We start from the raw sequence: 17,551 nt of genomic DNA, 5'->3' as shown, positions 1-17,551 counted from the left end.
GACTCTTTATCTGAGACCTGCATTTGTGGATATATCTGGGAGAGTCCAGGCCCATGGATTTAGGTGGTGAGCTGGGTGGACACAGTGCAGTCAGTAGTACTAGTCTGGCAAAATCACTAATTAGGACTAATTAGATTAGTCTTTTCTTCTTATACTAAGTGAAAGTTTGTAAATGGAATTGAAGCTACTAAGCTATAAATACTTTGGCCACCTCATGCGAAGAGTTGACTCATTGGAAAAGACTCTGATGCTGGGAGGGATTGGGGGCAGGAGGAGAAGGGGACGACAGAGGATGAGATGGCTGGATGGCATCACCGACTCGGTGGACATGAGTTTGAGTGAACTCCGGGAGCTGGTGATGGACAGGGAGGCCTGGCGTGCTGCGATTCATGGGGTCGCAAAGAGTCGGACACGACTGAGCGACTGAACTGAAGCTATAAAAGCTTATAAAGAGCAATTTAAAATTGTTTGGAAACATCTCAAAACATTTATCTTCAGAAACGAGATCTAAAATGTGGAATCTTAAGATTTAGGACTCATGTCACTGGAAGCCGGCCCTCTCTTGTAGCTGTTGTTCAGTTGCTCAGTTGTGTCCGACTCTTTGCGACCCCAAGGACTGCAGCACGCCAGGTTTTCCTGTCCTTCACTGTCTCCCCGAGTTTGCTCAAACTCATGTCAGTTGAGTCGGTGGACTTCAGCATCCGTCCTTCCAGTGAATATTCAGTCCTTTAGGATAGACTGGTTTGATCTCCTTGCTGTCCAAGAGACTCTCAAGAGCCTTTTCCAGCACCACAGTTTGAAAACATGAATTCTTAGTGCTCAGCCTTCTTTATGGTCCAACTCTCACATCCATGATTACTGGAAAACCACAGCTTTGCTTTGTCGGCAAAATGATGTCTCTGCTTGTTAATACACTGTCTAGGTTTGTCATAGCTTTTCTTCTAAGGAGCAGCATCTTTTTAATTTCATGGCTGCAGTCACCATTCACAGTAATTTTGGAGCCCAAGAAAATAAAATCTGTCACTGTCTTTTAGCTATTATTATTTAGTAACACATGTACCTATGTTGAGATCTCAAAACTGTTGCATGAAATGTGGAAGAAAAAGGAAAAAAGGGAGAGGGGGTAACCTTAGCAAAGCTGTTAGCCTTCTGAAAAATAGTTTTAAGCCTAATTTCTGGCAGGTTTCTATACCCCAGGCTATAAGAATTTTGGGTAGATTCCTTGTTTTCTTCATTTAATTCTTTTCATTTCTTTTTGCATGGGGGGGGGCATCATCTTTCTACCACAAACCAAAGCTTACCAGTGTTTTGGTTTTGAATAAAGGAGCTGGGACTGGAGAAATCCCGAGATGACCACTGGAATGCAAAGTTATTTGTAAAAGTTTGGATTCGAATTTTATTCCTTTTGTTCACTTCAATGAAAATTTCTTCTTGCAGTTGTTGAGGTTTTAAAAATTGGTTTTGGTAGAAGAAATTGCCGACTTATTGGAATTGTGCTACGTGCTATAAGCTGAGGTTGGCTCTCTTATCAAGAGTGTTCTGCCTTCTCTACTTGTGGTTTCATTGTTTGAATAAAATTGTCCTTGTGGAATGCAAATAAAGCACTTTTCTTTAAATTAGACAATGGGAATACTTATTGACAGACTTTCATCCCATAAATTAAAAGAGAACTTTGGGATTATCAAGTTAATTAATGCTACAGAGTAGGAAGTGTGAAGGAACTAAAGCCTTACTGTAGGTATAATGTCTTCATGTGATGGTCTTATAATTTATCATAGTTGCATAGTTGCTTTTTTGTTTTTTAATAAGTGCAGAGTCTAGGAAGCTGTCTGGTCCAATGATAGGTCTAATGTTCTGCCTATTTTTTGCTCATAACTATGTGTTTAAAAACATAAAGCAAAATGAAAGTGAGTTAAGATTAGGCATTGCTAGTTAATCTAAGCACTGTCTTATCTGAACTCTCTCTGCGCACTGGAATTACCTTGGAGCTTTAACAAACAATCCTGGAGCCCTGGTCCCGCCCGCAGAGAGGTCAGGCTTAATTGGCCTGAAGTGCAAACCTGTGTTTCAGGAGTTCTAAAAGCTCCCCTAGCTGATTCTCAGATACAGCCGAGATTGAGAACCATGACAAAGCTCCTTAAGGGAGGCCTGCTCTGCTGAAATCACTCCTGACTTACTGGATTTTCAGTATTTTTGAAATCGGAGAAGTGTGGTTCTACTTTGATTTCAATTGTTTACAAAAACAATTAATGGGAGCCCATTTCTTTTAGGTTTTCAGGCTTTGAATGATTATCACCATCAATATCATTGTAGATCTAAGGGAAAGGTAAAAAATAAAAAATACATTGAAAAAGTTACCTAACTAGTTGAACCGAAATGAAATGATTAAGCCTTTAAAGATTCTTTTTAAACATTAAGAAGAAATCAAGCGATTGTATTTGCTGTCATGTTCACTTATTGGACTTAGAGGTGTACAGATTGGAATGAAGGGAGTGGGTGGCTGTTTCCGCTGACGTCATGAGGGCATTGCAAGGAGCCCTGATGTTTGACAGTGGTACCAACCTAGCTGCTGTCGCTGTTGTTGACTTGTTGTCATGTCTGACTCTTCGCGACCCCATGGACTGTAGCCTGCCAGGCTCCTCTGTCCATGGGATTTTCCAGGCAAGAATACTGCAGTGGGTTGTCATTTCCTTCTCCAGGGGATCTTCCCAACTCAGGAATCGAACCCACATCTCCTGCACTGGAAGGCACTGGCAGGTGGATTCTTCACCACTGAGCCACCAGGGAAACCCAGTTGTAGTGTATTCTAAATGGCCTTTTTCTTTCATCTCACAAACTAACTTAATTTCTGAAATGTAATCAAGGAGAGGAAAAAATGGCAGTTCTTTCTCTGAAAGCTAAACTTTTTCATTCTCCAGAATAGGATCCTCAACTCTAAGTAAACCAGCTTAGTGAACAATTCCATAGCTTCTATCCCTAAAGATGCTATTTTGATTAAATCAAACAATTATAAATTTCAAATAAGCATAAAATTTTAAGGGAACTATACCTACCTTATAAAACATGGAACAAATGAAAGATATGGAATATATTCTGAAAGTGGTATTTGTAAATGCTTTGTATGGAAAGTTAAACTTCTACTTAGGGATTTTGTTTCCTTTTCTTTGGTTGAAACACTTTAGAATACCTGTGTGTATAGACACTTTATGAAAGAATCGTCCATACAGAGAAATCCTTGAGTTTTGGGCTTGATGGCGGCGTCAGTGTGTTTGCGTGAGTTTAGGCTTGCTGAGTGTGTGTGTGCATGCTGAGTCATTTCAGTTGTGTCCAACTCTGTGCGACCGTATAGTCTATAGCCTGACAGGCTCCAATGTCCATGGGATTTTCCAGGCAAGAATACTGGCATGGGTTGCCATGCCCTCCTCCAGGGGATCTTCCTGCCCAGGGATTGAACCTACATCTCCCTCATCAGCAGACAAGTTCTTTACCACTATTGCCACCAGGAAAGCCCCCAGGCTTGCTGAATACCCAGTGGTTAATGCCTTGGAAGGGACTTAAGGGCAATTAAGATTCTAGACTTCCCCGATGACTCAGACGGTAAAGCGTCTGCCTGCAATGCGGGAGACCCGGGTTCGATCCCTGGGTCAGGAAGATCCCCTGGAGAAGGAAATGGCAATCCACTCCAGTACTCTTGCCTGGAAAATTCCATGGACAGAGGAGCCTTGTAGGCTACAGTCCATGGGGTTGCAAAGAGTCGGACACGACTGAGTGACTTCACTCACTCACTGACTTTCATTGCCAGCAGTACAAGCTCTAACAATTTTTGGGGACAATTTGCTGTAACTTTCAGTGTGCAGGGCAAAGGCTAACAGAGTTTTGCCAAGAGAACGGACTGGTCATGACAAACACCTTACAACAACACAAGAGAAGACTCTACACATTGACCTCACTGAAATCAGATTGATTATATTCTTTGCAGCTAAAGATGGAGAAGCTGTATACGGTCAGCAAAAACAAAACCAGGAGCTGACTGTGGCACAGATCATGAACTCCTTATTGCCAAATTCAGACTTAAATTGAAGAAAGTAGGGAAAAGCACTAGGCCATTCAGGTATGACCTAAATCAAATCACTTACGATTACAGTGGAAGTGAGAAATAGATTCAAGGGATTAGATTTGATAGAGTGCCTGAAGAACTATGGATGGAGGTTCATGACATTGTATAGGAGGCAGTAATCAAGACCATCCCCAAGAAAAAGAAATGCAAAAAGCCAAATGGTTGTCTGAGGAGGCCTTCCAAATAGCTGAGAAAAGAAGAGAAGCTAAAGGCAAAGGAGAAAAGGAAAGATATACCTATTTGAATGCAGAGTTCCAAAGAATAGCAAGGAGAGATAAGAAAGCCTTCCTCAGTGATCAGTGCAAAGAAATAGAGGAAGACAATGGAATGGGAAAGACTAGAGATCTCTTCAAGAAAATTAGAGATAGCAAGGGGACATTTCATGCAAAGATGGGCTCAATAAAGGACAGAAATGATATGGACCTAAAAGAAGCAGAATATATTAAGAAGAGGTGGCAAGAATACACAGAAGAACTATACAAAAAAGATCTTCATGACCCAGATAACCACAAAGATATGATCACTCACCTAGAACCAGATATCCTGGAATGTGAAGTGAAGCAGGCCTTAGAAAATATTACTATAAACAAAGCTAGTGGAGGTGATGGAATCCCAGTTGAGCTTTTTCAAATCCTAAGAGATGATGCTATGAAAGTGCTGCACTCAATATGCCAGCAAATTTGGAAAACTCAGCAGTGGCCACAGGACTGGAAAAGGTCAGTTTTCATTCCAATCCCAGAGAGAGCAATGCCAAAGAATGCTCAATCTACCACACAGTACAACTCATCTCACACGCTAGCAAAGTAATGCTCAAAATTCTCCAAGCCAGGCTTCAACAGTATGTGAACCATGAACTTGCAGATGTTCAAGCTGGATTTAGAAAAGGCAGAGGAACCAGAGATCAAATTGCCAACATCCATTAAATCATAGAAAAAGTAAGAGAGTTCCAAAAAAACATCTACTTCTGCTTTATTGACTACACCAAAGCCTTTGACTGTGTGGATCCCAACAATCTGTGAAAAATTCTTCAAGAGATGGGAATACCAGACCACTTTACCTGCATCCTGAGAAATCTGTATGCAGGTCAAGAAGCAACAATTATAAACAGACATGGAACAATGGACTGGTTCCAAATTGGAATATATCAAGGTTGTTTATTGTCACTGTGCTTATTTAACTTATATGCAGAAAACATCAAGTGAAATACTGGACTGGATGAAGCACAAGGTGGAATCAAGATTGCCAGGAGAAATATCAATAACCTCAGATATGCAGATGACACTATACTTAAGGCAGAAATCGAAGGAGAACTAAAGAGCCTCTTGATGAAAGTGAAAGAGGAGAGTGAAAAAGTTGGCTTAAAGCTCAACATTCAGAAAACTAAGATCATAGCATCTGGTCCTTCATGGCAAATAGATGGGGAAATGGTGGAAATAGTGAGAAACTTTATTTTGGGAGCTCCAGAATCACTGCAGTTGGTGACTGAAGCCATGAAATTAAAAGACGCTTGCTCCTTGGAAGAAAAGTTATGACCATCTTAGACAGCTTATTAAAAAGCAGAGACATTACCTTGCCAACAAAGGTCCATCTGGTCAAAGCTATGGTTTTTCCAGTAGTCATGTATGGATATGCGAGTTCAACTATAAAGAAAGCTGAGTGCCAAAGATCTGATGTTTTTGAACTGTGGTGTTGGAGAAGACTCTTGAGAGTCCCTTGGACTGCAAGGAGATCCAACCAGTCCATCCTAAAGGAAATCAGTCCTGAATATTCACTGGAAGGACTAATGAGGAAGCTGAAACTCCAATACTTTGGCCACCTGATGCAAAGAACTGGTTCATTAGAAAAGACCCTGATGCTGGGCAACATTGAAGGCAGGAGGAGAAGGGGACGACAGAGGATGAGATGGTTGGATGGTATTACTCACTCAGTGGACATGAGTTTGAGCAAGCTCCTGGAATTGGTGATGGCCAGGGAAGCCTGGCATGTTGCAGTCCGTGGGTTCACAAAGGGTTGGAGACGACTGAGTGACTGAACCGATGAGAATAAATTCAGATGTAATCATAAGTGTTGCTTCCCTAAATACCTTGGCTCTTCCTACTATGTAGAATTTTTTTTTCTTCTTAGGTTGTAACAAGATGTTAATACTTTCCTCCTTGCCCTCCTTTCTCTCTGCAGACTCATGGCCCATATTCTTGCTTCTTCTGCCCCAAAGGTCTCTCACATCTACTATCCACAGCTGCCTCTTCAGGGTAAATTAAAAATTCTTCATAATGTATCATTCAGGAATACTTAATAAATTTATCCTAATTCTTTCAAGTTATGCCTGAGAACAAAAGAGGTCCACTAAGGATCTCTCTTTTCTTAGAGAATCATCTAAGTAGAACCTCCACCTGCTGGCGATACTAAACACTCGTGGAAGCTTTGACAAAATAATTCATTAATATGTTACTTTGGTCAGAAAATCCATTATTTTCCTATCTTAAAGTGTTTTTGAGTATTCTCTTATATTACACGTGCATTTATCATAATACAACTAATTTCATTTGTTGGCTTTCTAGGTTGTGTCCATTTTTTCTGCCTTAGATAGTAGGATGACATAAGGGGATATACAGAACTTGTGAAGGGGCATGTGGAGTTTTTGTTCAGATAAATTAAGGTAGTTATGGTAGGTAAGAAATTTAAAAAAATTCTTGTTTTTAAAGTAAGGTGGTATTATGAATGGCATCATCCAATTTATGACCACCATTGTATCATGCTCCTTTGTGTGTGTGTGTGTGTGTGTGTGTGTGCACGTGCGTGCGCTCAGTCATGTCCAAGTCTTTGTGACCCCTGGACGGTCACCCACCAGGCTCCTTTGTCCATGGAATTTTCCCAAGCAAGAATACTGGATTGGATTGTCATTTTCTTTACCAGGGGATCTTCCTGACCTAGGGATCAAACTCGCCTCTCTACCACACTCCTACTTCGTGTCTACTTTATGTGAATTTAACTTTCTAGGCTCTATTTTAAAAATTAAATAGGGAGAGGAGATAGGGAGAAAATAATGTGAACCTCGGGTGGCTCTAGACTCAAGTGAGTTTAACGGCCCTGAGAGAGTGTGACCCTGGGGATGTGAGTGTCTGCTTCCTACCCTGGTTCACAGTGAGCACATCTTACATGTGGACGTGAGCTGTGCTTTTTAAAAAGATTTTTTGGATGTGGACTATTTTTAAAGTCTTTAAAATTTTGTTACAGTATTGTTTCTGTTTTATATTTTGGTATTTTGGCCCCAAGGTTTGTCGGATCTTAGCTCCCCAACTAGGGTTCAAACCTGTACCACCACCACCACCCCCACATTGGAAGGCAAAGTTCTAACCTCTGGACCACCAGGGAAGTCCCAAGCTGTGGTTGTAAAGATCCTTTGTTTTCTGTAAAACGTGGCCTCTCAGGGAAAGCCAACCATTGCACCTGGTACCCAAGCAAGGTAATGGTGTTCTCCAGCAAAGAACTGCTTCTGTTGCACTTGGAGCGATGCCATGGTGCCTTCTAGAGGTTTTGGAGGAAGACTTTGATCATCTCTGAAACTTTCACCTAATGCTGGAAATTGAGGCTTGAAATTACCACTGTGTGTGGCTGAAGTTATCCAAGATAGGCTTGTCCTTGCATCTTGGCTCCTGCTGCCTCTTGTCTGTATTTTTTTTTTTTTTTTAACTTTTTCCTCAAGAATGTGTTTAACTGTGTTAAAAACTGTTGTCTCTGGTGGTCAAACAGTGCAGCAGAGAAGCAAAACAAATCCTCCTCCTTTTTCTGTTTGGGTATGACGTCCTTGGAACTTCTCTGTATGTTGCCATATCTCTGTTTTGAAAATCAAGCTATTACTCTTGAGGTGAAGATAAGCATCCTTCAGTGTCTACAATTTAGAAGAGAAATGTAATCAAAGGGAAAACTTTATTAACATTTAACATGTAAGCTGAAATTTAGCAACAACTTATGTTCTCTACTGTCATAATCTCATTTGATCTTCACAACTCTTTGAAGTATAGATGTTATCTCATTTTATAGGAGACAACTGAGGATCAGAAAGTGTGAGTGACTTGGTTAGGGCCACTAAGTAACTAAGTGGCAGAGCCCAGATATACAGATCTTCCTTGACTTCTCATGAGGTCATGCCCCAATAAAATCATTGTAAGTTGAAAATATCATCAGTCAAAATGCATTTAATAAGTCTAACCTGCTGAAGATCCTAGCTTAGCCTAGCCTGTCCCTATCTTCACTGTGCTCAGAACATGTACATTAGCCTAGAGTTGGGCAATATCATCTAACACAAATCCTATTTTAAAATAAATAAAATAAATCACAGTAAAAAATAAATAAATAAATGCTTTCAAAAAAATAAAATAAAGTGTTAAATGTCATGTAATTTATTAAATGTGTGCTAAGTCGCTTCAGTCATGTCCAACTCTTTGCAAATCATGGACGGTAGCCACCAGGCTCCTCTGTCATGGAATTCTCCAGGCAAGAATAGTGGAATGGGTTGCCATGCCCTCCTCCAGGGGATCTTCTGGATCCAGGATTGAACCTGTGTCTCCTATGGCTCCTGCATTGCAGGTGAATTCTCTACCATTCAGCCACTGGGGAAGCCAGTGAAAAAACAGAATGGTCGTACAGGTGCAGAATGGCTGTAAATGTACAGGTTGTTTAACCTCATGATCACGTGGCTGACGGGGAGCTGCACTCACTGCCACTGCCCAGCATCATGACAGACTATTATAGGGCATATCACTAGTCTGGAAGAAGATCAAAATTCGAATTTTCAAATCTGGTTTCTACTGAATGCGTCTGCTCCATTGGTGAAGTTGAACCATCATAAGCTGGGGACCATCTGTATTTGTCTCCAAAACCCCATGCTTTTTCTTTTCAGCATGTGGTTCTTTAAAAATATGAATATAAAACACAGTTCTTGCCCTCAAGGAATTTTGGATCCCACTGGAGGATGAGAAAACCATACAAATGCTGTAATTTAAATCAAAATATGAATACTCTTCCAGGGAGGTTCAGTTTTATCAAGATTGAAAAGTAGGTGACAGTACGTGTCCTGGATAATTGTGACTTTATTTTTTAAGTAAAGGATTTTTAATTAAAGGAGGCACAGTGAGGCTGATGAAATAATTTACATTCTCATGTTGTCGTGGTTGTATGATAACTGGTGAGAAAGTGGCCTTGGGGATATATCGTTGAATTCTGCCAGCTGCAATTGTAATCAGCCAGTCAGAGAAAGCAAAGAAATTAAGCTGTTGAATATGAATGAGATGTAAATAACATCTTGAATTAATTTAAATGCAATCACATTGACCTAATGGTGGTGGGGGGGCGGTGGAACTCAATTACCATAGATAGTAAGGAGGATAAATGACCCATATTTAGGAGAAATTCTTTGGTAGGAAAATGAGCTGGCCTAAAAAAAGGACTGTGTCAACACAATACTCCACTTTTTATGTTAACTATGCGCTGCCGGTCAGCACACTTAATTCATTCTTTAAACAAGGTTGATAAATAATAAAGCAAATGAGGATGGAAAGTCTCTTGTGGGCTTCTCACATGTACCAGCTGGGTAGTACTAGTAGTTTTATTGCTGGAATAATTTTGATATCAACAATCAGTCGACATGGAATTGGTCAACCAGGACTGTACTTTGGGGAAAATTAGATTTAGATGGCTCTACCTGACAGCTCCCAGATCTGCATTTTGCAAAGTTCCTTTATGTCTTTGCATTGACCTGAAGGTCTTCTGACCTGTCTCTGATGGTCAGTAGAGGAGCAGCCTGTTGCAGTAGTTTGTTGACCTGGGATTTATCCTGGTTAAGTGGTTCTAAAACTGTGATAATGAGAAAGACAACAGTATCTCCTGACGTAGTACTTTCATTTTCAAATGGTGATTATCTCCACTGGAGGAGGTTCGCTTTCCTGGGTCTCTGGACATCTCTCAGGCAGCCAGGAGTTCTGTGCCCACCCCAAGTATTGTCTGGAGCCTTAGAGAACAAAGGGTCTTTTCTACCCAATACTGTTGTTCTTGCCATGATGAATAAAATGCAAATATATGTTTAAACATTTTGCTGGAGTTCACATAGCTTTTTTGGTCCAGATGCACACATTTAGTCACCCATCAGATACTAAAAATATTGCAGCTCTCATATGAAGATTCTTCATCTACAGGTTAGGACTTAACTGTGTACATCATTCATTCATTTCACAGCTGCCTACAATGTTCTCAGTTCTAAAATAGAAGAAATGGAAATCCATTCACAAAATTTTGTCTATTTTCTTATAGAAAGATGCATGTGTACTAAAACCTTATCTAGTATTAGAGTTGAGAGTACTTTTTCCATATAGTTGCACCCAGCTGAGTAAGAAAAATATATACTTTTCAAATAAAAGGACACAAAGTAGAGAATATATTGTGTGTTTTCACTTAGTTGTAATGTTAGCAATTACCTTCTAGTTGTATTTTTATCTACTTGTATGCTATGTTTACAAAGCAAACAATATGAAAACACAGAGGTGGCTTATGTAACTCTGATTTGAATTTGAAAATAAGGGATTTCTCCCCTTTTTTTTTACATCTAGCTGTACCCCTCACCCAAATGCTACCCAATCAGACAGGATTAACTATTAGAGAGCAGGTTATGCATCTTACTTTCTCACACTGCATGGCATGAGAGTGCCAACAGTTTAGGAACTAATTAAAATAAAGAGATGGGTGTTCATTAAGACACATCATGGCATTTCCAGATCTTCAGAGCTGAAAAGATCCCCATCTTGTTTCTACTTGCCTTTAAAGTTTATTTGGCTGTCAGATGACCTCAAAACGGAGCACAATACTTCTATGCTTGAAAGAGACTCCTGGATGAGACTTAGGGTGCACTTTTTTCCTGCCACTGACCTTGGCTGCTGTACTTGAGCTTATTTGAGGCCAGTGTATCTGTGTACCTGCTGGTCGGGATTTAGAGAAGTAAGTTTGAGCAGTGTCATGATTTATGGGGAGGCAGTAACGGGCTTCTACTGAATGCTAATTACCAAAGAGTTTTTCAGGGAGGCTGTGTAAATTAGTCACTAGCTCTATTGAGATGGAATGAAAGTGTGCATCAGAGTCCCAAAGGCACCCAACGCCTTATGACTGACGACCAAACCTGGTGACAATTTGAGGGAAAAAAATGCCCCAGTTGCGCTAAAGCGTAAAGTAGGTGACTCTGCATGAATTTAGTGAGATAACTACAATTCTGGATGGAAGGTAAAGCTTCCAACCCCTTGAGGATTAAAAGGATGGGGAGACTGGATTGTTAAATGAATTATCAGAGCTGTTTTGGCTCTTAGATCTGAAAAGCTGCCAAACCTGCCAATCGTATGAAAGAATAGACCGCTCTGGAAAAACCCCTGCCCTGCGTATGACGGCCTTTATTTGCCTATGTACCGGAGCTTTCTGGTTGTCCACACACATAAACCTCAACCTTTATCTAACGCTGCACAGGGTGGCTTTTCTGAGAAAGCATCCCCTAGCTCCCGACCAAAACAGGCGCCTGCCTTGGGAAGCTTTTCTTGAGTTCCAGGCGGCTCTAAGTTCCCAGTTACCTTTTTTCTTCGCTTCCATTTCCAGCAAGGAGAAGAGTTAATGATTCATTTGCTCCCAGTGACCTTTTGAATACCTGGACTGCGGTGTACCCGTGCCACTCTGAGGGGCCGTGCTTACCTCCTTGTACTTTCTCAGTTTGGCTTGAATATTTACAGCCTCCTCCTTGGTCTACATGCCTGAACGCCTGAAGGAAGCAAAACATTTATTGCCTCTCCCGCCCCGGTGTGCAGCTTTCACCCAGCCCCATCCCTTCCTTTTACATCACACGGGAGACTCGCCTCCTGGCTGGGGACGCCCCAGTTCTTCCCGGGTCTCTGTTGTCGAGTCTGTTTGATTTCATCAAGACAAAAAGATGGATTCTGACTCGGACTCACCTTTTAACTACTCGTGGCCTTCCTTCCCCAAAATGAAGATTCGACGGAGGGCGTCCAAACAAGGTAGCTCATGGGATCTTTTACTTCTCCTGGAGCCAAGGCAGGCTTCTTCCTCTTCTTACCTTTCTTTTCCTCATTGCTTTGCAGAACTCTTTCTGATGAAGTGCATGTTTATACGTGTCTTCGTAAAACTCTCACAATATGTGTTTTACAGTAGACCTCTGAAGTAAACCTACTCACCCTTCTTGTGTTCCTTTCACTTTAAATTTACCTTTGTGCTGTATTGTGTATATGCTACTCCCTTAAAAAAAAAAAATAAACAGGGAGCTTAGTACAAGGTAAATGTTTTGGAATCATTTGCTCAGAGTTACCTTGGTGTTACCTTGCCAATAAGGAGTCTTATTGATTTAAAAGTGTCTGGTCTTTGTGGGATTTACAGAGAACTGTGTGTACATTCAGTTCCCAGTTTCTGCTGTGTTTGTGTTTTAGTTTTCAAGTGTGTGCTAATTAAAAAAAGTTTTTTTTTCGTTAATACCTGAGAAAGTTCTCTCTTTTCTGTACTACTTTCTTGATTTTGTAGATGCTCTAAGGAAGGGATTTTAAGAAATTAATTTCAGCTAAAAAGCCTGTATTTCTCCAGGGGATGCAGTCATATATTAAGACATTTATTAATAATAATTACCAGTATGCAAAATGGTTTACTGCCTAAGGAAGAAGAGCTATTATTTGCAGTATGATTAATGATGGCGTGGCTTCACACTGCTTATTCCCCTTCACCTGCAACCCACTCTCGTGGTGCAGGTCCTAGAAACCAGGAGATAAGATGGTCTTAGGGAATAGGGGAGGTGGCCTGAGTATCTGGTACACCACCCCTGGCAGGTGGGGATTGTTGCCTTCTCAGGCTGATCAAAGCTACAAAGGTAGTGAGCAACCCTTTCTTGTCTTGTGGACGTTATCTTGTGTGGTTATGTTTTTAATTCAAAGAAAAAGAAACATTTTTGTGAGCTTGCAAGCAGAAAAGGTGTTTCTGAAAGTGGGCTGTTGTTGTGCCTTTATCCTGGGTGATGGGGGTGGGCGCGGGGAGGGCAGAATCATCTGAGAACAGAACGACCTGCTACATTGCCCTCTGCTTCTCCTGGAGAAAAATGGGGCTGGCAGTTGTCCACATACCTGATTTCCTTCAAGGATTTTTCCTTCTAAAATAAAGAGGTGTGTGTGTGTGTGTGTGTGTGTATTTGCTCTTGGGCTGAAATCAAGGCTCCCAACCCCAGGAATAAGATGAGCTGACTCTATAGGAGTCCTAGAAAGCCTCACCCTGAACATTGCCTGTTCATTGCCATCCTTGAAATTCCGTCGCTGGGGACTTAAACCATTTGTACAACATTCTGTTCTCCTGTTTTAAAATTTAATTGCTGCTTCTCTTGGGGTAAAGAGCCATGATTCAAATGTGACTTACTATTAAATAGTTCGGGGGTGGGGGGAAGAGTCTATGAAGAACAAAAGCTTGTGCATGTGAAAGCAAGCTCACGCCAATGGAAAATGGAGTAAAATGTTAGTGATAGGTAGGTCTGGGGAAAGGGCAAGTATTAGTGTTCTTTACGTTATTTTTATTCATTCAGCTTTTCTGTAAGTTTGAAATTATTTCCAAATAATTTGTTTAAAACTTTTAAATGACTTCTGGGACTGGAGCTACACCAAGTCCTTAATTCTTTAGAATGAATATTACTAGTTCTGGTGCATGGAGAACTTCTTGATGGCAGGTAGCAGTTCTGTAAGACTCTTTAATCTTTGTGCTAATTCTCACTCAAATTTGGGGAATAATCTGTTTAATATAGATTTGTATTTAAATGTATTGCCTGGCTGGCGGGCAGGATGCCAATGTTGTGGGGGGCCTGGGTAGTCTAACAACCTGAAGAGTTGTGAGATTAATGATTAGGAGGCTGATGGAGAACCCTCAGAGTCCAGTGGAGTTGTAGGGAATGCATTAATCACATTCTCCTTTGAAATCCAAAGTTGGAGCACAGCCAGTTTGAACTCCAGCAGAAAGTCATAACATAGTTATGTATAAATTAGACTCGATTCAAGTGAAAGCAGGTACCTGAGGTATGAAAATGATTAACTGTTTGCTGCTAGTAAACAAAGGACAAGTGAAGCTAAGGTGGGTAGCAGAGAGTGGGGTTGTCAGTATCCCAGGCTTCCTTCTTCATTAAACGATGATGAGCTGGTTGCGAAGGATGGCTTTGGTCACACTGTTTCTATTGTCAGCTGATTGGAATCCCAGAACCAAAAGGGCCTTAGAGATCCCTGAGCCCAACCACCTCATTTTACAGATGAGAATGATGGGATCCAACGAAGTGAAGTGTTAGGGAATTGTTTGAGTGCTCAATAAGCATGTCCAGAGTGCCAGACACTTCCTAGAGGGTGGATGAAGTAGTGAACCAGATAGATCCTGTGTCTGCTTACAAGGATCTTAGCATTGGGAATGGATCATCTCTCCCGGCAGTAGAAGAAACACTGAGAAACCTGATTTTTTCAGCCCCGTGGCTAGATTGTGATGATCTATGGTCTTTTATCCCTTAGAAAATGATCTAATTATTTCTCCAGGCTTTAAGATGTCTTGAGTTTCTTCCTTATTCTTTCCTTCCTTCTAATCATCACCAACATCATTCTCCGGATGTAGGTTCTGGTCTCCTAGGAAATCATGAGGAAGGTATTGAGAGCTTAGAATTTCTGGCTTATAAGCAAACCTTTCATATTTGGTTAGAAATATTTTTTATCCCCTCTCCTTTTTCTGTGCTGATCCTCCTTGTTAGTATTCTCTGTCTTTTAATGTCCCCTGCTGCCCTTATCACTGTTCTCTGATAGATACATGCACATATTACTGGCCTGTTTAGAGAGATGTGAAAGTTTAGAGGGTATAGTAATAAGAGGAAAGTTGGATTGGCAGAAATGCATCAATGCTTATGTATTAACTTAAAACTGCAACTAGTACTTGTCTTCATGTCCTCATAAGGAAAGAGAAGAGGATCTAACTTAGAAGTAGGGCCTTTGGAAGGGACTGATGTCTAGATGGTAATGTGATGTAAGCAGGGGGTGAAGGCAGTTGAAACCAAACTGCCCCACAGCTATTCCTGGGGTTCTCAAAGTTGCCTTTGGCATATTGTGGGCAGCCCAGGACAGGCCGTCCTGGGAACCTACTGGTTAATAATTGGAGTGGGTCAGATTCCATGATTGTTTGCTTCAAGGAGTCCAGGAATGCCTGGATTTTTATTTTGTTGACTTCAGTAGGAGATTCAACCAAGAAACAATATTCATGAGAAATTTGAAACTGTAAGGATTGGCTTTTGCCTGTTCCCGGTGATTCTAAGTCTTTCCAGTGCATCTTTGGTGTAAGTCATCAGGCCCCAGGGAGTGCTGAGCTGCTCTTCTCTTTCTGCCTTTCATTCGCTTATGCCCTGAGTCTCGCTCGCTCCTTTTCCAGCTCCTGTCCATCATAGACTGCCTGCAATGCAGGAGACTCAGGTTTGATGCCTGGATCGGGAAGATCCCCTGGAGCAGGAAATGGCAACCCACTCCAGGATCCTTGCCTGGAGAATCCCATGGATAGAGGAGTCTGGCGGGCTACAGTCTGTGGGGTCACAAGAGTTGGGCACGACTGAGCGACTAGGCGCACACGCACAGTGGCACAAAGTGTGAAAGACTGCTCTTTTTTTTTCCTTTTTTTGCTGGTGCAAGAGGCAATGCCTGTATGAAAACTGAATGACCTTGGAGAGCTTAGATAGCACCAGCCTTTCTGTAGTCATAGTCAAAATAACTAGTATGTGTGTACTACTTTATTAATCATAATAACCACTGTTTACTAAGCTGTGGTGGATACTTGACACTTAAACATCTGATTCTCAAAATACTTCTCTGAGAGATATTGTATCTGTTTAACATTTGAGGAAACTGAGGCTTAAAGTGTTTTTAAAGTTATTTCCATACCGAGAAATGCAGATAACAGTTACATGGTAAAAATAAGGAAAGGAAAGAATGAATGGCATTCATGCATTGTGTTTATAAGGTGGTTTGCACATGTGTTATCTTGTAAAAGACCTGTATGTCAGATATGGTCATCATCTTCATTTATTAGTTGGGGGCTCTGAGGCTCAGGGGCTTCCCCGGTGGCTCAGATGGTAAAGAATCTGCCTGCAGTGCAGGAGACCCAGGTTCAATCCCTGGATCGGGAAGATCCCCCAGAGAAGGGAATGGCTACCCACTCCAGTGTTCTTGCCTGGAGAATCCCATGGACAGAGGATCCTGGGGGAGGTGCTACAGTACATAGTGTTGCAGAGTCGGACACAACTGAAGCAACTTAGCATGCATGCCTGCTGAGGCTCAGAGAGATGAAATGAGTTGCCCAAGATTAGACTAATAAATGCAGAACCAGACCTACGACAGAACATAGCCCTTGATTTCAGAGCTTTTGTTCTTCCTAGTGTATTTTACCAGCTCTCAGTAGAGATAAAAGATGGTGAATTCAGTGAGTAGCTGTCTTATATTCATTGGTTGCCACCGTGTCTCATGACCCTAGCTTCTCCCTGTCTTACATATCTTGGACGAGAAATAGAGGTGGCAGTAGACACTCTGGGGAACACTCGGGGAGCACGGTTTCCACTGTCTTGACACGTCTTCACACACGTGTATCTAGTGCTGACACACACCCCTCGTTTGAGAGAAGAGCTGGTAGATGACCGCACCGTTGGATAGTTGGGTGAGGAACAGGACAGGCAGGAGGAGCTGAGAAAAGGATGGGAGAGGAGAGCTTCCAGTGCGTCTTGGAAGATTCCTAGGTTTGTCTCAGCGAAAGCTGAAGTCAGAGAGAGTGAGTGTGCTGGGAATGGAGATAAGAATCAGGAGACCACTGTCTTGGCGTGTCTCATGAGCTCATTTAGTGTTTGGAGAGCAGGTACTTAGTGTGAAAATTAATTCCTGACCCAGTGCGTATGAAAGGTATGATGGTATTTCAGAAGATTTAATGATAATTTTGAGACATGAGGTACTCTTGTCTCAGGGGCTTACTTGCCTTCTTCCTCTTTTCCTGCCCTCCCTTCCTTCCTTTCTTTCAAGAAGTTTTATTGAATACACACACTTTCATGGGCATATGTGTATTTCATCTAGAAATTCCCTAAAGGATGCCTGAATACCATAGAAGGAAAAAGTCACTACAGAAACTCTTATTAAGGAAGAGAAACATTTTCCTAAAGGTGACATAACCTGCTAAGATTTAGTTGGCTCACAGTGAAGATAGTATTGAACCTCATGCAGAGCAGTTTCAATTTCAGACGCTACCCAGAGGCCTGCCTTTGTCAGCCTGAGAGAAGAAGGCCGTTGCCAAACCACATAGCTACATACCCCTCGTGGCTTCCTTTAGTTAAACAAATACTTTGCCAACTATTTGAAACTGATTTGTTTC

General features: G+C 41.4%; 1 protein-coding gene across 11 annotated transcripts in view; it reads left to right on the top strand.

Annotated features, from left to right (window-relative positions):
• The window catches only part of ARHGEF28 (Rho guanine nucleotide exchange factor 28), a 350,788-nt gene that overhangs the window by 200,106 nt on the left and 133,131 nt on the right, over positions 1-17,551 (top strand). The window contains exon 1 of one of the 11 annotated variants that reach the window (XM_044932466.2): positions 11,575-12,159. The exons of the other annotated variants lie outside the window; for them this stretch is intronic. Coding sequence (XP_044788401.2) covers positions 12,075-12,159 — 85 coding nt within the window. The 5' untranslated portion in view covers positions 11,575-12,074. Of the gene's footprint in view, positions 1-11,574; positions 12,160-17,551 lie in introns of those variants that run through there. 11 annotated transcript variants of the gene reach the window in all.

The sequence above is a fragment of the Bubalus bubalis genome, chromosome 19 (assembly GCF_019923935.1).
Source record: "Bubalus bubalis isolate 160015118507 breed Murrah chromosome 19, NDDB_SH_1, whole genome shotgun sequence".
Taxonomy (NCBI): domain Eukaryota; kingdom Metazoa; phylum Chordata; class Mammalia; order Artiodactyla; family Bovidae; genus Bubalus; species Bubalus bubalis.
This window is presented reverse-complemented; position numbering and strand designations above follow the sequence as displayed.